The sequence below is a fragment of the Pyricularia oryzae genome, chromosome 4 (assembly GCF_000002495.2).
Source record: "Pyricularia oryzae 70-15 chromosome 4, whole genome shotgun sequence".
Classification (NCBI taxonomy): Eukaryota; Fungi; Ascomycota; class Sordariomycetes; order Magnaporthales; family Pyriculariaceae; genus Pyricularia; species Pyricularia oryzae.
This window is the reverse complement of record NC_017851.1, coordinates 3,506,101-3,526,833: the sequence shown is the minus strand read 5'-3', so window position 1 is coordinate 3,526,833 and position 20,733 is coordinate 3,506,101. Positions and strand designations below refer to the sequence as shown.

The following is a 20,733-nucleotide window of genomic DNA, read 5'->3' as shown; positions in this document are numbered from 1 at the left end:
TAGCTGCAATCATAAACGGTAGGTACCTAAGGTAGGTCCCTACCTACTCCGTATATACCCTACTCACCCAAACTCGAACGCCTCCCATGTGACGATTTTAGGGCTGGCCTTGCCCACTATGAGCCGCCTCGATTCAGTACCTTATCCGGGGGTATATTATCCCCACCTCTCTGCAGCAATGCTTGATGCACAAGACATGCTAATATATTCGCATGTGGTAGCACAATACAATCTTGCATAGGTGAACATTTTGGACTACTGCCGTGGCAGGTTACTGATCGCTTTTAAGAAATTATTTCCAGCAATCAAGACACAGTTATATCGAGATCAGCACGAAAAGATCAATAGAAAGATCTACAAGCAGAGGGTGAGGCCTGGACCAAGGTATTCTTGTGGCACCTTGACGATGGCTATCGTGACAAACCAAACCAACTTGGTTGAAATAGTCCTGTTGGATTAAATCTTGGTCTCGCAGTACACATCCATACCTCGCTTACTCTCACTCGAGCCAACCGCAGGGGTAAGCTTCGTGGTGGGGTTTGTGGAGGTGGGGCAGAGACTCAAAGCTAGACTGTGACTGGTTCCTGCTGCAGGTGCCAATTGAACAAGATCCCTGCACAAGTTCGGGAGGACACCACAATCAATCGACTTTAACGAGAAACTTCGTCAAAAGCTACAACTGCAACGCTGTCCTTCTTCCAAAAAGGCTCACTCGGAATTATTCATTGACTCTGGTGACAGCTTCGTCGATTAATGACATCTGTCGCACTTTAAATTCTCAAAGTCCAGATCCTCGGCTGGCCCTTATTGTACCTGTTATATACGCTGTCATCTGTCACATCCCTGAGCTGCAACATCATGTTCTAAATCCCGAGCCACACGCACCTCGATCTTCGCCTCGCCTCTGACTGCCTGCCTGCCTGATATCACGACTTAGAGGTATGCAAACGCAAACTTAATCTTTCTAGTTATTGTTTACCTCCCATAATCCAACGCAGTCTGCCAGCCAGCAGGCCAAAGTTCAAAGCTTCACCTACTTGATGTCAAAATTGGCTCAAGAATAAAATATAAAAGCGCCCCCACCCAAAACAAGACAGCACCCCCCAAAGTTTACATTTTTTCCAAGTTGCTACCCCATTCAACTGCTTTTCCTCATCCCCTCGAGACTGAGATGACTAAAATCCTTTGAATCCGCAGTTTATCGGTCTCCAACAACCGAACACCCCGTACCCGTCCGCCGCTATGTCCTCCGCTACCGCCTCCGATCGGGTCGACCTCGACCAAAGCACCTCACTCGCCGACCAGCTTCGCCAGAAGCATACAGTCACCATTGAAGATGCTGAGGACCCTGATCTCCCGGTCCCCACATTGAAGCAAAAGTCCGAATATGGTCAGTCGAAAAGCCTGGACACTAAGTCCCACGAGTTGTTCCCCGAGCTTGGCGGCCCCAAGAAAGCCAACTCGGGTGTTGCACCCATCTGGAACGCCAAAGGCCCTACCGACGGCAACAATGTTCATGGCGGCAACTGTGCCAACGGTGGCTCCGAGACTTCCAAGAGTGGCCCTCCGTCCCTGTCTATCCCCGGTCGCAATGTAGCACACGTGCTCTTGGAGCCCCAGCAGGTTATGCCCCGTTCGCAGCTGAAGCGCCCTATCCCGGATATTCTCAAGGACTTGAACCGTAAATCTCGCGCCAATGTGTCAATGGTTACCGCTCCCAACGGACGCCTTCGCTTCGAGGCAACTGGTCCTTCTGACGTTGCCAACCAGGCATTGAGGGACCTCGTGCAGCAGATCGGCGCCAAGGTAAGTTATTGGACCCGAGCCAGTCTGTCCCTCGCATTCAGCTGGAAAGCTTCTTGGGATAATTCTAACCAAAACATGCTTTTTTTTTCCCTAGCAAACTGTGACAGTCTCGGTACCCCAGTCCGTAAGGCCGCATATTATCGGAAAGCAGGGAGCCGCAATCAAGGCTTTACAAGAGAGGACCGGAGCCCGCATCCAGTTGCCCAAGGACAACAATGCTCAACCTATCGATGATGACGATGAAGCCATGGTCGATGTCGTGATTGAGGGAAACGCTGTCTCGGCACGCGCTGCACAAGACGCTATCCTGAACATCGCAAAGGAGCGCTCTGCCAACGTAACCACGAAACTGAAGAACATCCCCGCCGAGTTCTACCCCTTCCTTTCTCGTGCATTGCAGCTGGGTGACGATGTAGTTGTTCGCATACCACCGCACCAGCCTTTCACAACGCAGCCACCGCCGCCAACAACTATTGGCCAACGCCCTACGTTCAGCCCGGCACCAGTCGAGAACCTGATACAGGTGGCTGGTGACCGCGCTGCAGTCCAGTCTGCACGTGCAGAGATTGAGCGTATCGCTGAACAGCTGCATCAGCAGCTAGAGCTGGAACAAGCATCAATCCAGCGGGGAAGACATCAATTCATCATCGGAGAGCGAGGATTGCCAGCCGAAGAGTTTTTCAATGAAACTGGTTGCACGATAGTCATGCCTGTGGATGGGGAAGATGATGTTGTCACCATCATTGGTCCGCCCAACAAGGTACAGAATGGCATGGAGCGTGCCATGGATCTTGCCATGAACATGCAGATGTCGAACCTGGACATCTCGCGCTTCCACCGCCAAGCACCGGGAGGCGCCTCGGCTCATGCACGCAATGTTACGCGTTACCTTCGCCAAAGGCAGGAAATTCAGCGCCTCGAAGAGCAGCACAATACCCACATCAACACCCCTTACACCCAGGATGGTGCTCTGCCGTGGGAGCTCTATGCTCGTGACGGCAAGAACGCAATCCGCGCTCAGTCCGAAATCAAAGGCCTTGTTGACAGCCATCCGCCGTCCCGCATGGCTACCGTCCCTGTCGATCCCTTTTTCCACACCTATCTCAAGAAAGAGGTCAACAGGAACCTCAAGGAGACCTATGGCGTCAACATGGTCGTTCCAGAGGCTTCCGAGGCCGGCGCCCCAGTTCTCTTGGTATTCGAGGAGGTCGCTCCTTTCGACGCGCCCTACCAAGTCCCTCGCAATGCCCCATCTCAGGCTGACATTCGTCAGTTCCAAGAGGGTCTTCGCGCAGCAGAGAAGCATCTTCTCGATATCATTGGGCAACAAGAAGAAATCCTGACACATCCCATAGAGGTGCCACAGAAGTAAGTTGACCACGGTCAAGAGAGTGACGTCAATATGCTAACAAACGGCCTGCCAGATTCCACGAAAAGCTTAAGCGCTTCATCAAGGCCGAGCAACAGAAGAGGCCCGAGGACCAGATTCCCCTCCGAGTTTCTAGCATCGGCCAAACTGTTATTCTTCGTGGACCCAAAACCCCTGTGGAAAAGCTTGCTGCCAAAATCAACGCCTGGGTGGCCCAGGAGACAGAGGATGAGAAGGAACGTGGATTTACTCTTGATTTCGATTTCCCTCAAAAGTTTGCCAACCATCTTATTGGCAAGGGCGGCAGCAACATCAGGGAACTCAAGGAGAGGTTCGACGTTGATATTCAGGTCGACAATGGCAAGGTCGAGGTCAAGGGACCAAAGGCCAAGGCCGAAGCTGCCAAGTCTCACATTCTTTCCTTGGGCCGCCAGCTAGCAGATGAGACGACTCACACTCTGAAGATTGACCCCAAGTTCCACAGGGAGCTCATTGGAGCACAGGGTGCGCAAATCAACCGTCTGCAAACTCGGTACAAGGTGTTGATCTTCTTCCCACGGTCGGCCAAGCCGGCCAAGGACGACGATTCGGCTGGTGATGCTGGTAGCGAGGCGGGCGCCAAGCCACGCAGACAACAAGCACCCGACGAAGTCATAATCAGAGGGCCCAAGAAGGGCGCCGACGAGGCTCGGGATGAGATTTTGTCACTTGTGCAATACCTGAAGGACAACTCTTTCACGGCCACCATCACTGTGCAGCAGAAGCAGCTCCCCCACTTCATCGGCTCTGGAGGATCAAACATGGATGCCTTGCGCCAGCAGACTGGTGCCAAGATCGATATTCCTAACGGCAGGGACACCCCCGACTCTACCGTTGAGATACTCATCAAGGGCACAAAATCTCAGGTCGCCGCTGCCAAGAAGATTCTCGAGGAGAAGAAGTCCGTCTTTGATGACACTGTCGTCAGGGAGGTTGAAGTTGATAGGAAGTTCCACAAGTCGCTTATTGGACCTGGTGGTAAGTATAGACCATGTCATGATCTGAACAAACCAATTTGTTCGACCTACTGACCATATGTTTTCTCTCAGGCTCGACACTTCGTGATATTGTCGTTGCGGCGGGCGGTTCCGATGACCGTCGTGAGCTCGCCCGTACCGTTCGATTCCCTAAGCAGGATTCGGAGGGCAACACAATCAAGATTGAAGGTCGCACCGAGGTTGTCGAGAAGATCCTCGCCAAGATCCAGGAGATTGTCTCCCAACGCGAAAGCCAGGTGTCGGATGTGATCGACGTCCCCGTCGAGAAGCACAGGACACTGATTGGCCGCGGCGGAGATGTCAAGCGACAAATGGAGAACAAGTTCAAGGTATCCATTGACATCCCCAAGCAGGGCGATGGCAAGACGGATGTCAAGATCTCTGGTCAGCCCTCGGATGTGAATGCGGCCAAGGAGCACATTCTTTCCCTTATCAAGGAGCAGCAGGGCGAGACGGTTGAGGTGCCTCGCAACCTGCACCACGCAATCTCCGGCGGTGGTCAGTTCTTCCGCAAGCTTCGCAACGACCTGCACGTGACTGTCGACCACGCAGGTCACCAGGTGCCACCCAAGCCAAGCCAACAGACGCGCTCCAACGGCGGTGGCGCTCTGCCTCTTATTACAGACGAGCCCGATTCTAACGCGCATTCGTGGCACGTTGTGGAGGCCAACACATCCGGATCCGACGAGGATGGAACCATTCCTTGGGTGTTCCGTGGCTCGGAGGAGAACGTAGAGAAGGCTAAGAAGCTGCTCGAGACTGCCTTGGCCCAGGCCAAGAAGCCCAGCGCGAGTGGATACCTTACCTTGTCGGACCCTCGCACTTACCGATTCGTCATTGGCCAGGGCGGCAGCAAGGTCAACCAGATCCGCAAGCAGAGTGGCTGTACCATCACTGTGCCCAAGCAGGGGAGCGACGACCCCATCGAGGTCGTGGGCACCAAGGAAGGGATCGAGAAGGCCAAGGACCTGATCCTGGCCGCCGTCGAAGAAGGCTCGCGTGGCCCCGCCGGCAGAGATTAGGAGTACCACCAGCAAATTCCACGTAAAGATGATAGCGGATAGTGATGAATGAGTAGGACGACTAGTCAAAATCTGAAACAGAACGCAAAAAGAGCAAAAAAATTTGAAGTTGTGATGTATATATGACACTGGGGCACAAAATGGGCGGGAGGAGGTTATGAAGAGGGGATGGATGATTGGTTGGTCGTAGCTCCAGGCTGTGGTTAGGTCATGAGAAAAGTAATCTACGCGTTGCTCAAATCAGTCCAGTCTGCCGTTTGTTCCTAAAAATAGTAATACCATGGTCTGTACAATTCTTTTCAGATGCCCATCTACTAGAGATTGGCTTCATACTCTCCTTTCTTTCACTAGGCTCCAGTTAAGCAGTAATGTTAATACAAACAAAACTCATACGCCCGCCAATCAATGACACCCTCAAAAGAAAGACGACAAAAAGAGAATCAGGGACAAAAACAAAGAAACCTCCGCACGTCCACAGGTCAATACAAATCGTTTTCATTTTTGCTTGCCAAAGTCTCATAGCCGCCAAACAAAGAAAACAATCTAATTCCCGTTGCCCTTTGCGCCACCATCGCCTGGCGGGATCCGAGTCCTCGCCTCGTGCTGCTCCTCGACGCGCTTTAGAAACTCCTCGGGTATCCTGGCCTCGAACTCGAGAACCCGCTGCCTGAGCCACTCGGAGACGGTGGGGATCCTGGCCTCCCAGCCATCGCGCAGCAGCCGCCTCCACTCCTCGGGAACCTCGACCTGGATGCCGCGCTGCTGGGCACCCATCTGGTACAGGCCAATCATGGACTCGAGGAGCAGGGCGGCGCCCTGCTCGGCACCGGGCGTCCCGACGAGCGCGTCGACGCCCGGCCCGAGGAGCGGCACCGATAGGCCTGCTGCCGCCGCCGCTGCTGTTGCTCCTTGCCCCGCCTGCCCCTGCACTCCTCCTATGCTCTGCAGGCCCGGGAGGACTAATGATTCTATGGCTTCGCTCAACTTGTTCCTATGATTCAACGCGGGTAAGAATAAGAATGTTGTTTGTTTTGTTTTGGAAATTGTGAAATGACAAGAGGGCTTTTGGTAGCGAGCAAAGTGACAGCAAGTATAATTTCCTCTCTTAGTTTTTCTTTCTTTTTTTCCCCCCTCATCCCACAACAGCGTGGGCTCGACACGGGGTATAAATGACAGAGATTGTGTGGGCGACCGCAGAATGATGGGAACATAATAAAAACAAATCAAAGTTTCCCATACGAGTATGCCCTTACATGTATTCTCTATCAGCATCGTTGGGAGGCCTTTGTGGCCCCGCCGTGGCAGGAGTAGCACCAGCAGGTTGCGGGGCTGGGCGAGCAGGCAGAGCTGTCGATGAAGAAGCAGCGGCCTGGTTTGGAGCATCTCTTGCCTCTCCGGACTTTGAAGTGTTGGCAGCATTGCCAGCAGGCGGCGTATAGGCTTGCACCTTGACCTTGACCTCTCCCTCGATGCCATCGATGCGCACAGTCGTGACCTCGCCGGGCTTGGGCTTGCCACTATTCGTCGGGGCAGACTTTGCGTTGGCCACTGTTGGCGGGGTAGGAGAGGCAGCTGCCGGATTGTGGTTGCTTGCTGCCGCCTTGGCTCTCGCCTCGCCATCCTCGGCCTCTTTCACCTTGACCAGATTGTTGACGAATTGGTTGGCTTCCACACCGCCGTCGAGAAGCCACTTGAGACAAAGCTGAACTCTCTCGCGAGCAAACCGGTTGTTGTCATCGTAAAGACTGGAGTTGAGGAGCGCGGGCATGCCGTTGTACTGAACCACCTTCTTCTGCACAATCTCGTTTCCGGGAGTTGTCTTACCAGGAGGGGGCTGGAGAAGAGCGGCCAGGAGCGCGAGTACCTGGCACTTGACCTCAGGCCATGGGTATTTGTATGCTGCCTCCTGGCCGGGAGGCATGACTGGAGGAGTCGGAGGCGGTGGGTGGCCATCAAGATCGTCGTCCCCGTTGGCATGGGCGTGGGCAGAATGAGGCATTGCCGGTGATACGGAGCCTGTTGTGTTGGGGTTATGGCCGGCCATGGGAGGCATCGACACCAGTGGCTTCTTTTCCACGGCCCTCTCTAGGTTCCTCAAAAGTGTTACCAGCTCGTACGTGGCATCCCACTCGATCAGCTTGGTACGAAGTTCGTAGTCTTCAGCGGCTGTGATGAGGAAGTCAAGGAACTGGGCCAAACCGTCCTTGGCCCTCTCCATGTCCCAGTTATCCACGGGGAAATCCGCCTCGTGGATCTCGCGCTCCCTTATGTGCGCTTGTATAACCATGAGGGCCAGGCATTCAGGTACAATACGGCTTCGGAAGTTGATGAAAAGGAAGTGCAAAAGCCGAATACGGTTGTCAGCCACATGCTTTTCGGCCGGAGACTCGGGCGCCGGAGTGTTCTTGGGTTGTGTGCGGTACATGTGATTGATGAGACGTAGGAGAACCGTCTGAGCAGGCGAAGTGATGTCTTTTGGTATGCGCAGGGCCTTCCAGGTGTAAGGAAGGAGGGCATTGTGGTGAAGAGCCTCGACAATCTGCGTCGTGATCTGGAAGATCAGGGATGCCTCGTCTTTCTCCCAGACGGCGATGAAGACCAACATCTCTCGGAGCAGGCTTTTGCCGCACTCAAGAGCAATGAACATGCGACACCTGGTCCGTTGTCTGTTTTCGTACGGGGCAAGACTGTTGACCGTGTCTACCATGCATGATTTGACAATCATGTGGAGCGCCTCGATTTGCTTGGGATCGAGGATGTTGGGGATTTCAGTGAGTAGGCCGGTCATTGGCCCATCCCCATAGGACTCGGCGTCATCATCCCCCTCCTCTTCCTCATCCTCTTCGTTCATGTCCTCCACATAACCCTGGACGAGGCTGCGCGAATCATCCCTGGGCCCGTCGTGGATAGAACCTTCACCCTCGGGCTCGAGGTCCTCTTCGCCCTCAACCTCGGCATACTCGAAGCTGCCCTCGTCGTCATCCTCATAGTCTCCCTCCCGATAAGCGGTGTACTGGTTGAGGAGATTTACCTTGCAGGCCTCGGCCCGCTTTTGAGCAAACTCAACAGAGGGCATAGGAACTCTCCACTCCGAGTAGTTCTCGTCTCGAGCTCTGGTCCACCACATGTCTATCTCGTGCGACACACGTCCATATGCCTTGTCTTGCTCAAACTTATCCGGTTCCTGCTCGTTCCAGACGGGTTCCGTGGTAGGGTGTGGGTGCACGACGCGGGCTTTGTATACCTCATCTTCTAGCCAGTTGCATGCCCATGGGCCTATCTGAGGCAACAATCCGGGCGGCGCGTGGGCTTGCTTTTCGTGGTAGTCTTTGAGAAGAGCACGAGCTTTGTCACACATCGTGACATTGCGCTCGATCCAGTGCCACACTTCAGTTTTGGCAACTTCTAGGCGGAAACCAGTCTCGTCGTCGTCGGCGGTTGAATCGTCCTCAAACAAAACGTGATACCAGAACGACATCTTGTTGCGGTCGTTTTTGGCTGTCCAGTTGTGAGCCTGCTGAAGAGACGTGACCATCAACTTCTTGTCTTGGATTGGTGTCAGTACAAAATGAACAGGCCAACAATGGAGAATGTAGGCATCCCTTAAATACCAACAGAACTTACAGAGTTCGGTAATCTCGGATAGCCTTAGCTTCGAGACGTCATCCAGCCCTTCGGCATCACATCCCTTGCTGGTGACGTTGACACAAAGGGTGATTGTTTGGTAGACCATCTGGTCAAACTGAACTGCGGTGCAGATGTCCTGGGGGACCTCAGGTTCCGAGGTGACCAACAGGTTGCGGGCGATATGCATCAACTTGTTAAGCAGCTGCAGGTCTTCCTTCAACAGGGCATAGTTCTTGAGGATAAGGCCAGTGCTTTCCCGGGTGTCCATGTCCTTGTCAAGAGCGCTGGACCCAACGGAGCGCTTGCTCAACGTCGGGATGGCGGATGCAAATATCTTGCAGAGATACATCCATATGCTCACATTCTTGGACAGAGCCTCGCTGGTAAAGAAGAGGTCATCATGGGCTCTTTGTCAGCTCGACGACTAATAAAACAACAGATCCACACTTACCGGACGTCCTTGTACGTATGGGTTTTCTCAAGAGTCTTGGCGACCATGCTCGTAACCTTGACCGAAGTTTGGGGGCCCATGAGGGGCGACTCGGAGTAGTGGCCCTCCAGACATATCAGGACGCCATGGAAGCATCGCTCCTCGATGGTCTCGTTCGAATGGGAACTGATGCGATCCACGGGGGGCACACTGCTGCCCATGGCCACGGGCGGCATTGTAACCGGTCAATAGCCGGAGGCTGTGGGCCAAGAAAAGAGAGAGCAATTTCTAGATTTTGCTTTCGTGGCTATGGCTTAACTTTTGTATGTTGAAGAGGCACTGGCTTTCTTTCTATCTTGATTTTCTTGTTCTTCCACAAGAGAAATAATCATATTCAGAACAAGAAAAAAAAGAAAAAAATACAGATCGATAAACAGGTTGGAATTAATCAACTATCTGCTGTTCATGGCAACCCAGACTTAAATTTAATTTTCGCCGTGTGGGTCCAGCACTTCGAAGCACTGCTGTGGAGTGGGGCTTTTTGCCGTGTGCTTTGTGCTTTAGCGATCACTGAAAAACAACGACGTTGTTGTGGCGGGGTAGAAAACAACACCCGCGTTTCACTGATTTGGTTCAAGTGAACAATTAAATGTGGCAAATAGAGGCCGAGTGAAAAAGCAAATGTTTTTATTTACTCTACTTTATCTAATCTAAGCTTATTAGCCTGGCGAAAAAGAGTTATAGTCACTTTTCAAATCCAATATAAGATATAACATCTGACCATGGCCTTGGATGTACCACCTAGAAACGCAGCACTTAAGACAACGGACCCGTGTGCCTGTCAGTTGCACACATTGCCCACGGGCCCTTTAGATACCACATACAGTGTGATGGTTGAAATGGCATAGAATACGTGTTTTTCGAATGTATGTATACTGGATATCTAGTATACAAGGAAATCAACTACCTACCCATCTGGGTACTCCAAGTGTACGCAAGAATCTTTTTTAAGACGAAGACATACGACCTAGGAACAATGCCTGTGGAGCCTAGCAAGATTGTGTCATGCTGCTAAATCGCTCTATTTTCTTTTTATCGCATCTGCAGGTCATCGACCTTGACAAATCAAGCTCTTTGAAAATTGCGTTATAAAAAGCCAGAGGCCGTCGCAGTGAAGAATCAAATCCTCACTTAATCTCAAACAATAGTCACATTCTTGGTCTTCTTAACACTTGAGAATATTTGAATCTCCCACAATGTCTGAATCTATTGAGCAAGTGCTCGCCAAGCTCCCAAGCGAGTACACCAAAAGTAAGAAACATAATGTCAACATCAAAGCTGCCCAGCGCCATTATATTCTTTCTCCGTCTCCCCACCCCTCTTCTTTTCCAGGCAATGTCACCGAAACACTAACCCGGAAACAAAACCCCAGAGCCCGTCCGCATTGGCGTCATCGGCGGCACGGGCCTCAGCAAGCTCGAGGGTTTCACCCCGGTGGCTGCGCTCCACGTGAGCACGCCGTGGGGCGAGCCATCATCGCCGATCCAGATCCTCGAGCATGGCGACATCGCCGTGGCGTTCCTGTCGCGCCACGGCCTGCACCACCAGCTGGCGCCCCACGAGGTGCCCAGCCGCGCCAACATGGCCGCCCTTCGCCGCGTCGGCGTCCGCTGCGTCGTCGCCTTCACTGCCGTCGGCAGCCTGCAGGAGCACATCAAGCCCATGGACTTTGTGCTGCCCGACCAGGCCATCGACCGCACAAAGGGCGTGCGCCCTTTTACATTTTTCGACGGCGGCCTCGTCGGCCACGTCGGCTTCGCCGATCCCTTTGATGCAAAGGTCGCCGCCGTCATCAAGACCTGCGCCGACGCCATGTCGGGTGACGGAGTCGTGCTCCACGACAAGGGCACCGTTGTGGTCATGGGTACGTATCTTGATATCCCCTCGCCGCCCCACCCACCCTTGAGCTTGAATCTTTTTCTTTGACCGCCCGTTTCCGAAAGTTTGGTGCATATTAAAAGCAATGCCATATCGCCCAGCTTTCACTGACTTGCTACTGAAATGCCTCTCAACAGAGGGACCTCAATTCTCGACCCGCGCCGAGTCGCACATGTACCGCTCGTGGGGCGGCTCCGTCATCAACATGTCGACCCTGCCCGAGGCCAAGCTCGCCCGCGAGGCCGAGCTCGCCTACCAGCCCATCTGCATGGCCACCGACTACGACTGCTGGCACTCGAGCGACGACGTCGACGTCGCCATGGTCATGGGCTTCATGGCTGCCAACGGCGCCAACGCCAGGCGCCTCGTGGCCGCCGTCCTAGATCGCCTGGCCGAGGAGCAAAACGCCGACATCGTCAACGCCAAGCACCTCGAGGGCGCATCGGTCGGCGCCGTCAAGTTCATGACCAAGCCCGAGGGCCGCAGCAAACAGGCCCTTGAGAACTTTGAGTTTCTCTTTCCCGGCTCCGTCTCTGTCCTGAACAGCTAGAAGGAGCATGATGTATGAGGAGTTAGAGCATCGTTGTTGCGACAGTTATGCAGGAGCAATTTCTTGCTAGACAGCAAAGCGTCTAGGCGATCTCATTCGCTTTGGATAGAATAAAAAAGAATAAAAAAAGAAACAAGTATATACGCAAGATTTCCAGCTTGGAAGAGAGAATCTCCTTGATATTCTAACATGCCTTCTTTACCACATCCCTTCCCGCGTCATCCCTCATAAGCCTCGTCACATAAGTTGGTACAAAACCTGCACGCCTTTCTCGGCAGCAGCCACATGCCATGGCCTGATATCCGTATCGCGATCAACCATACCCCTGGCTCGGGCCAAAGACCCAAGGCCCCTGAAATATGTCAGCATTTCCCTAAGCAACGCTTCGTACATGCGCGGGTTGCCCTCGGTGTACATGACATTGACCTCCATCACAACCGGCGGGTCCTCCACCCGCGTACCTCCACGCTTGACCAGGTAGCCGCTCACCAACGTCGGATTCAGTTCCACAACAGAAGCCGCATTGTTGAGCCTATGCGATAGTACAGCTCCCCATGTGGTATCCGTGATATCCAAAAGTATGGTGTCAGGATCAGACTCAGCCGGTGTGGTCTCTGCGCCCGGGGTCGTTGGGACTGCTGTCCCGCCAGTAGCCCCCATAGGTGTCGCGGGAGCGTTGCCGTCTGGGGACATCACCGAAGCTTGCGGTGTTGAGGCTGGCGTGGTGTAGAATGCAGTGGGGGCAGACAACGGTATCTTGACTGCAGGAGGAATGAGGTGTAATGAAGGGTCAGTATCTACTGCCAATAAAGTGAGACTGGTCGAAGGTTCCTTCGCTTCGCCTTGCTGAAGACTAGTCCAGACCTCGATCTCATGAGGCTCCATGGGTCCACACTTGGAGATGATAATCTGCCAGTGAACCTTCCAAGCCGATATAACTTCTTGTGTAGTTTCCCAGATCTCCTGCGCCACATTTGCGAATGAGGTCGTCAGCGGTCTTTCCCTTCTGCCCAGGCAGTACGAAGCAGTCATCTGCTTGAGGCCGCGGTTATCGGTCCATGCCGCAGTGATCCAGCGCTCATCGACACTCTGCGCATAAGCAACATGCATGCACGAGTTTTCGTGCAGCACGTTCGTGGATGACGTGCCAGTTAGCTTGAAGTCAATCATTCTTGGTAGCGATTGCTCCAGAATGACAGCGGGCATAGGCATTGAACCATCGCACACGGTGCAACGGTCGTATGTTTCCAAAGACAGCCTCACATACTCTGAAGGTGCTGGTATGGCCAGAGCTGATGGCGCTGCTACAAGGTCCAGGGGTATGAGCTGCATTACAAGCTCGTTGGCAACAGACAAACGTTTGTCTGTCAATATTCTCTTGAACAACTCGTAGAGACGCTGGAATGCTGCACAGCAGTCAACGATCGATGAAGGGTTTGTCGGATTGTAGATGAAATAAACGACAAAGTTCTTGCGATCAACCGCCGCACCTGCGAGGGCTTGGCTCAGTTTACCCATTTGATCGGCCACTGGTGTGGTTTGTGGTGGCATAAGTGACCCTGGAGACTCAACTACGGATACAGAGCTGCCCTCGGCTTCAAAAGACAGCAGTCCTTCCGAGATACTGCTGTTCGAAGGCAGCCGCTCAAAGGTTCCAAGCTTAAGAGACTCGTAAACATTTCGCATGCGGTTTAGGAACGTGTCCACGTGATCTGACATACCGCCCTTTTCAGGGAAAACACAGACCGCGTGGACATCTTTCGGTCCCTGAGATGGTCCCAGCCCAAGACTCTCCCAAAAGTCCATGCAAGAAGGAAGCAAGGAAAGGCGGGTTTCATGACGCCGCAGCTCAAATTGTGGCGGCTGGATCTGGAAAACACTTGGCCGTATCTGTTCGACGCTCCCGGGAGGTCTAGCTTGTTGTCGAGGTGGCGGACCCAATATTGGAAAATCTTGCAAATCAACAAGTCCTCTGAAGCGACTTTCATTCACCCCACGCAGCGACAACGGGAGAGCAGAACAAAGCACTTGTAAACAATGACGGTTATAGAGAGCCAGGTTCCGACGCGTTTCCTTGGAGTTCGCAAAGTCAGAGTCAAGCGGGGGTGCAGTTAGCCGTAAGAGTCCAGAAGCTGCCTGCTCAGTCAGGATCTGAGCCGTGTTGATAAAATCCTCGTCCGTCAATGACCCTTGCAACTCGACAGACTGGCGCTCGGCGAAATATTTGGCCAGCGGTAGTTCAAGAGGCTCGTTGGCAAACCTAGAAAGGTCCACAGGAAGCTGGGGTGAAGGCGCACCCATATTTTCCAAGTCTCTTAGAGACAATGCCATGGAATTAGCATCGTCTTCCAGACGACGCCTGGTTGCGACGGACTTTGTGGGCGAAGAAGGTTCATCGCTAGTATAGCTCGAGTCGTCAACGTCCGAGACTAGGCTCAAGTCGTCGTCCGACGGTTGGTCATCAATCTTTGTTGGGCTCTGGTGAAGAGAACTGGCTTCTAGATCCCCTGTGATCTTGGCGACGAGAGCGCCTACTTGCTCCGGGGCTTCTTTCAGCTTGGCGCGCTTTTTGCCATGACGCTGGAAATAGCTCGTCGTGGTAGGGGCCGAAACATGAGCTGCATCCTTCTCTGGTGGCTTGGAGTCCCAGCGATACCCGAATTTTCCGTTTTCCTGATACTTGCTGTTATTCACTGCAAGGGATGAGTCGAACCCTAGTTTCTCGTATATGCTTCCCCGCCTCATGGGAGACATGGCCGTGGCAGGACTTTTGGGCAAGTTCTGCAGTGACAGCGATGCCCTAACTCGCTTATAGACAATGTTGGCATTGAATGGGCTAGGTACCCGCTTAATACCCGCCGCAGCTTGTTTGCGTGCCCGGGTTTCCCCATTAGCCTGACGTATATTGCCCATCATGCTACTCCGTGCATGCCTAAGTTCCGGTTTTGCGAATACAGGCACAGGAGGCGGAATAGCAGTCGGGATCAAGGGTTTCGTGGACGAATTTTGGGGCACTCCTTCGAAACTAGGAAGCTTTGGAGCAGTCAAGTCCAATGTGCCGCTAGTATCGCCAGCTGCATTGGAAAAGTCCATGTCTCCACCAGGCTGATCGTCGAAAAAGTTAAAGTCGGCATCCGTGATACTGTTGTCGCCGAATATATCAGAGCCCATGGCGCCGGATATCTCGAGGTATCCGGTATCCGCGCGCTTATCCGCATTGTCCCAGCCTTCGGTAAAAGCCTCACCCATGCCACCTGCCTGTGTCATTACTGTGTCAACGTCGTTTGGAGCAACTGCAGCGACGCTAGTATTATTAGCCGGACTTGACACAGCTGCTTCAAGGTACTGGGCCACAGCAGCAGGATTTTGAACTCCGTCCGGTGGCGTTGGATACATCGCTCCGGGGACAGGTGGCGCGTTAGAGTTACTCTGCCGCCGCAAGGCAAGGGGTGAATATGTACTGAGAGTCTGGGCCAAGCCCTCCTTGTCCCCCGCTTGTCGAGAGGCGACAACGGCAGCCTCCCTCTCCTTTTGGCGCTTAAGCAGCATTGAGTCGCGCTTTTCGGAACCTATAAGCCACGAACTTGCAAATGATAAGGGGTCCAGGGACTTCTCATTGAAACCGCCGGAGACGCCGGTGTGCGGGGCACCTGGTTGTTGACATACTCGAGGAGCTTTATGGAAGCAGAGCACGGATGGCCAGCAAAGAGATCCAACGCCGTGGACACCACCAGGAGTGGCTTTGCCGTCCGACGCCTGTTTAGATACTCTCTTCCTCAGCGAGTGAATTATCACCCATGACGTCTCTTCAAGAACCGAAAGCGGGATTCCTCGTAGTCGTAGCAACTGAAGGCAATCTTCCCTGTAGCGCCCCACACTACCATCCATGTCCCGCCGCAAGCTGGTTATTTGGGCTTCTGGGGATTGCGGTGAGCAATGAGCAATGCCAACCGCACCATCAACAACGCCTTGGAGCGTGCCAAAAGCACCCAACGGCGCCACGAGCACTGGAACTTTTGAATCCATTGGGTTGGCTGCAATACGATCTGCAGATGCCATGAGACCGTCCACACAGGAAATAGTGAGACTCATGACGAGTGATCCTGTGGTCGTAAGGTATACGCGGATTGTTGCGAGGTTGGCTTTCGTTATATGCGGTCCGACGGTGCCCTCCGCGCTTGCAAAGGCTTTAGGTGGCAACAAGAATGTGCGCGAATTAAGCGCTATGGCCCCAATGACGGAACAGAATGCAGTTGAAAGACTAGAGAGAGTGGCCTTGATGAAATAGCCATAGATTTCTCTGACTGGCACGCTCGAATAGCCTCTTGCATCGGGCTTGGCTTCCTGATCCTGTGGCCCAGTGTTCCAAGTTTGTTGAGACAAAGAACCAGGCGATTGTGCACTGCGGGAAGACTGCTGCTCTATGATAGACCCGGCGGGCGAGGCGCTGCTTCTTGGGTTGAGCGCGCCTGTGGTAGCATGTCGGGTCTTTAGCAGTCCTATCGGCTCGAAGCCGCCCTCGTCGACTCTATTGAGTTTATACCCGCATACTTCCAATGACGCCCCCAGACTTTGTGGCCCGGTCTGAGGGACATTCGAGCCCTCCCTCCCGACAAGGTAGAAGCACCAAATTCCTCGGCGGATGCCGTCGGCATAGACCAGGTATCCATCTTTTCTCAGGTCCCTCTCGACGTCGGAGGCAGCGAACGTATAAGCCGAGGAGGAGAATACGGGTTCGTACACGCGGAAGGCAATGGAAGCTATGTCATTCTGCATCCAAGACGAATAGGACATTGGTCAGTCTCAATAGGTTTAAAGAAGAACAAGAGAAGAATGCGGAACGCGTACAATAAGTAGTGTGTTGGTATCATAATCCCCAGGGTCCATGACGGAGGCTCTGAGAGTCCCATCTGGTGCCCAAGGTCATATGGCAACCTGGCGCCAGCTGATCATGCAATGGTTATGTTGGATGAAATTATGTACTGATGAAGCAGCGCGACGCGCAACCGCGGGTCAGCCGAGGTCGTCGCGTCAAAAGTCAAGACTGGCGATAACCCTGAGTTGTTGATTGACTCTGAAAGATGTAGACACTGTTCTCCATCATCTACAGCCCCACCACATTGGAAGTCTTTTCGGCCCTGTTTTGTTGAACGTTGGAGCGATCGACGTTTCGTGGTAGCAGGGTGTGATATGTCGGATTCAGCAGTTTGGGGAGTCGGCGTCCCTCTCGTTGCTATTAGGTACAAGATATCGATTATGTCGACATAGCTACCATTTGTCAGCAAGGTCGTCGATGCTGTGACATGCGGGTTGACCGAAGTGGTCCAATGGCTGCTGTTGTGCGAAAGATTCCCCGGGGCAGCGAATCTGGCGGAGATATAGACGAACGGATCAAGCACCGAGACAAGCACGCATCCAGGCTTGACAGGGTTCGGATCTCGTAGCTGCCACTCTTCTGGGGTTCACGGACGGGATTTCCGCCCCGCTGGATCCACTCCAATCAGTGAAAGAAGGATCCTGGGAAAAAAAAGCCAAGAGCTGGAGATTCCGCGCTATCGATAACGAGCGGCGGGCAACTTTTTTTCTGCCGTCCAGATCCAGTCCGCGCCATGGCGTTTCGTTTACTTCACTTGTGATAACATACCTGCGCATGAGACATTGTTTTTTGATCAGCCTTGGATAGTTGACAATCCCACCAAATAGCCGGCACTGTCTGCCGGACGACCGCCACAATGAAGCTTCAGAACTCCGGCACAATACCGGTATATACGGTTTCCGGCGCCTCCACCGCACGTTCACTGCCAGAATGGCTGAGTCGCAAGAAAAAGCAGTCTCTCAAAAATGATCCGGAATACGCAAATCGCATTGAGCTGCTGCAGGACTTCGAGTTCGAGGAGGCGTCTATGTGCGTCCGGGTCAGCGAGGATGGCGACTGGGCCATGAGCACCGGTACCTACAAACCTCAGATTCACACCCACCATCTATCCAGCCTGTCCATGTCCTATGCCAGGCATACATCATCCCTGAACCAAACCTTTGTTCTCCTCAGCTCTGATGTCAGCAAAAGCTTGCATCTGCAAAACGACCGTCGTCTCGAGCTACACACCTTGGCTGGATGTCACTACCACGTTCGCCTGCCTAGGTTCGGACGTGACCTAGCCTACGACCGGCATTCGACCGAGGCCTTTGTGCCTGCAACAGGCTTAGATTCAGATGGCAAGGCGGAGGTCTTCAGGCTCAACCTGGAGCTTGGCAGGTTTATGAAGTCATATCAGATCGACTGCGGCACGGATGACGGCGTAGAGCAAGGCCTGCAGGGCAGTATAAATGTGGGCAGTGTCAACACCGTGGCCCTGGCCGAGAATACTCATAACCTCTCCGCTTTTGGAACTTCTATTGGCACAGTCGAGTTTTGGGACCCTCGAACCAAGTCCCGTGTTGCTACAATAGGAGGTCATGATGGAGAGGTCACCGCTCTGGAGTTCAGTCCATCGGGACTTCATATAGCGACTGGTTCTAGTACTGGTATGATACAACGCTACGACCTGCGGCGGCCTGTTCCTCTGCTGAAGAAAGATCACGGCTTCGGTCTCCCCATTAAAAACATCATTCATATGACAACATCCTCGCAGGAAAAGAAGGTGAGAATTTCAATCATAGAACTCTATATGTTTGTATTTTTTTTTCGGAAACAATACAGAGCTAACCAACGAGCAGATACTTTCCGCCGATAAAAAATCAATCAAAATCTGGGACGAGTCAAGCGGCAATCCTTGGACCACGATCGAACCCGTTGTGGATATCAATCATGTCGCTTGGTGCAAGGGAACCGGCATGCTGTTCTCCGCCAACGAGGGTCCTCAGATGCATGCTTGGTTGATTCCCCATTTGGGCAACTCCCCAAGGTGGTGCTCATTCCTTGACAATCTGGTTGAGGAAATGGCCGAGGAAGTTCACACGGAGACATACGACGACTACAAGTTCTTGACCCTGCCCGAACTCAAGCAGCTCAGTCTTTCTCATCTTATCGGCAAATCAAACCTTCTCAGGCCATACATGCATGGTTACTTTGTCGCAGCCAAGCTGTATGACCAGGCTCGACTTATTGCGAACCCATACATGTATGAGGAGGAGAGGATGAAGAGGGTCAAGGAGAAGGTCGAGAAAGAGCGTGCCAGCAGAATCAGAGGCAACAAGAAGGTCAAGGTCAACCAGAAACTGGTTGACAAGCTTCTCAAGAAGCAGGAGAAGAGAGAGAAGGTTGATACTGAGGCTGGTGTCCTTGGTGATGATCGTTTCAAGAGTCTCTTCGAGGATGATGACTTCGTCATTGATGAGACCAGTAGAGAGTTCAAGGCTCTCAACCCCAGCACTGTTGTGGCACCACAGGAAGCTGAGATTGCAAACAAGGGTCGCTCGGATGAGGATACGAGCGATGATGATGACGATGAAATCCGAGGATCCAGCAAAGATGGTGTACAGATGCGGGTTTCATCTTCAGCAAATCACGGCAAGCGCGCCAAAGATACCGTACTTGGATCACGCATGCCAAAGTCTAGAGTTGAGAAGACACGTTATGGAGGACCAGGTGTCGGCGAAAAGGAGATCACATTTGTTCCAGAATCCAAAAAGAAGAAAAAGGAGGAGCCCGTTGCGATCAGGCCCAAGCCTTCCAACGCAAGGCGAAGTGCAAGCTCGAATACAATGCGCAAACTTTGAGCACACAGAATCTCGTCCGTATGCCAACAACAATACTACCAATGATACACTAGCCTTATATGATGGCTCTTCAAAAATTCATGACCTCGTCAGGATCTTGGCGTGGACGTTGTCAAGCCGTCGATCGTCCAAGTCGGCAGATCCTCCTGTGCTACCCTTTTCAGTTACTTCCTGCTGAAATTGCTTCGCCTCGGCTTGGGACTCGTGTCCGCCCTCTTTGTTCTCGTGGTTGCTAGCCCTTTCTCGAGGTCTTCTGGCCTGAGACGGGGGGTCGGTGGAACATCATCAAGCCTAACACGTCCATCGCCGCGAGACCTGGACTCCTTGACATGCCTAGGGAACTCTGTCCTCCGTGGGGTCAGGGCAGTCACAACCTTCCTGGCAGACCTGCGAATGGTCTCACGAATCTTCCATTCCCTCTTCTTGGCGAGATAGAAGAGTACAGACGAGGCGACTTTTTTTTTCTTTAGGTTAGTGACGGCCTCTGACAGCTAGCCATGGCAAAACAGTGGCACTTACTGCCACCGACGGCGACAATGGAGACAACAACAATGATGGCGATCAAAGCACTTGACGAGAGCTGAACACCTCCTTCACTGCTTCCAGCCGCTCCAGCAGCATTGCCTCCAATCTCGGGAGTCTGATCGACATCCTCTGTGAAAAGAGGGTTGATTGAGCTTGTTGTTGTGGACATGGTGAAAGGATTACTCTCTGACCCAGCAGGAGTGAGAATGTAAGGGGACTTTTTGGACACAATATACGGCGAAAGACTATGGCGCTCGTCTTACGAGTGTAGGATGTCGAAGCTCAAGTAGATCAAAGTCGGTGGCAGTCATCGTCCGGATATACCAGAAGCCAAGCAGGGGGAATGATGCCCCGGCACACAGGGCGCCAAACCCAAGGCCCATCCGGGAACCCGCTCATGGCATTGAATTAGATCTGAAAATGTACCTATGCCCATTCTCCGTCACTACAACGTCCAATGCAAATCCAGCGCTCTGTGATAACTATGTGACGCTGTGATCTCCACTGAAACAACCGCATTTCTTTGCATGTTCGCCTGCGAGAAACAGACTGTCATTGGCTCTGATGATGGATGCAAGCGCCGAGCTGCCCTGACGGGACGGGATGGTGGGTGTGACTAACTGGTGGGGCGGCCAATGGAAGCCGCAGGACAAGGGGTGTCGGCGGCACTCGAAGGAACTCCTGCACAATTGGCGCTGTTGATATTCTTG

The 20,733-nt window shown here is 53.0% G+C and overlaps 5 protein-coding genes across 5 annotated transcripts; 3 read left to right on the top strand and 2 right to left on the bottom strand.

The window, feature by feature from the left end:
- The first annotated feature begins 626 nt into the window (after positions 1-626).
- MGG_06496 (uncharacterized protein) lies at positions 627-5,474 on the top strand. The gene is made up of 5 exons (XM_003717016.1): positions 627-939; positions 1,198-1,806; positions 1,901-3,174; positions 3,231-4,192; positions 4,264-5,474. The coding sequence occupies exons 2-5, from the start codon at positions 1,243-1,245 to the stop codon at positions 5,232-5,234; spliced, it is 3,771 nt and encodes a 1,256-aa protein (XP_003717064.1). The 5' UTR covers positions 627-939; positions 1,198-1,242; the 3' UTR covers positions 5,235-5,474.
- On the bottom strand, positions 5,464-9,757 carry MGG_06497 (uncharacterized protein). Its single transcript, XM_003717015.1, has 3 exons — positions 9,313-9,757; positions 8,859-9,241; positions 5,464-8,780 (listed from the first exon to the last, which is right to left on the bottom strand). Exons 1-3 carry the CDS (start codon positions 9,525-9,527, stop codon positions 6,484-6,486), a joined length of 2,895 nt encoding a protein of 964 aa, XP_003717063.1. The 5' UTR covers positions 9,528-9,757; the 3' UTR covers positions 5,464-6,483.
- Positions 9,758-10,296: 539 nt separating this feature from the next.
- Positions 10,297-11,950, top strand: MGG_06498 (5'-methylthioadenosine phosphorylase). The gene is made up of 3 exons (XM_003717014.1): positions 10,297-10,602; positions 10,724-11,215; positions 11,367-11,950. Exons 1-3 carry the CDS (start codon positions 10,548-10,550, stop codon positions 11,777-11,779), a joined length of 960 nt encoding a protein of 319 aa, XP_003717062.1. The 5' UTR covers positions 10,297-10,547; the 3' UTR covers positions 11,780-11,950.
- On the bottom strand, positions 11,801-17,222 carry MGG_06499 (uncharacterized protein). Its single transcript, XM_003717013.1, has 2 exons — positions 16,628-17,222; positions 11,801-16,549 (listed from the first exon to the last, which is right to left on the bottom strand). Exons 1-2 carry the CDS (start codon positions 16,664-16,666, stop codon positions 12,017-12,019), a joined length of 4,572 nt encoding a protein of 1,523 aa, XP_003717061.1. The 5' UTR covers positions 16,667-17,222; the 3' UTR covers positions 11,801-12,016.
- Positions 17,223-17,348: 126 nt separating this feature from the next.
- MGG_06500 (WD repeat-containing protein) lies at positions 17,349-20,505 on the top strand. The gene is made up of 2 exons (XM_003717012.1): positions 17,349-18,420; positions 18,497-20,505. The coding sequence occupies exons 1-2, from the start codon at positions 17,512-17,514 to the stop codon at positions 19,496-19,498; spliced, it is 1,911 nt and encodes a 636-aa protein (XP_003717060.1). The 5' UTR covers positions 17,349-17,511; the 3' UTR covers positions 19,499-20,505.
- The last annotated feature ends 228 nt before the right edge of the window (positions 20,506-20,733 follow it).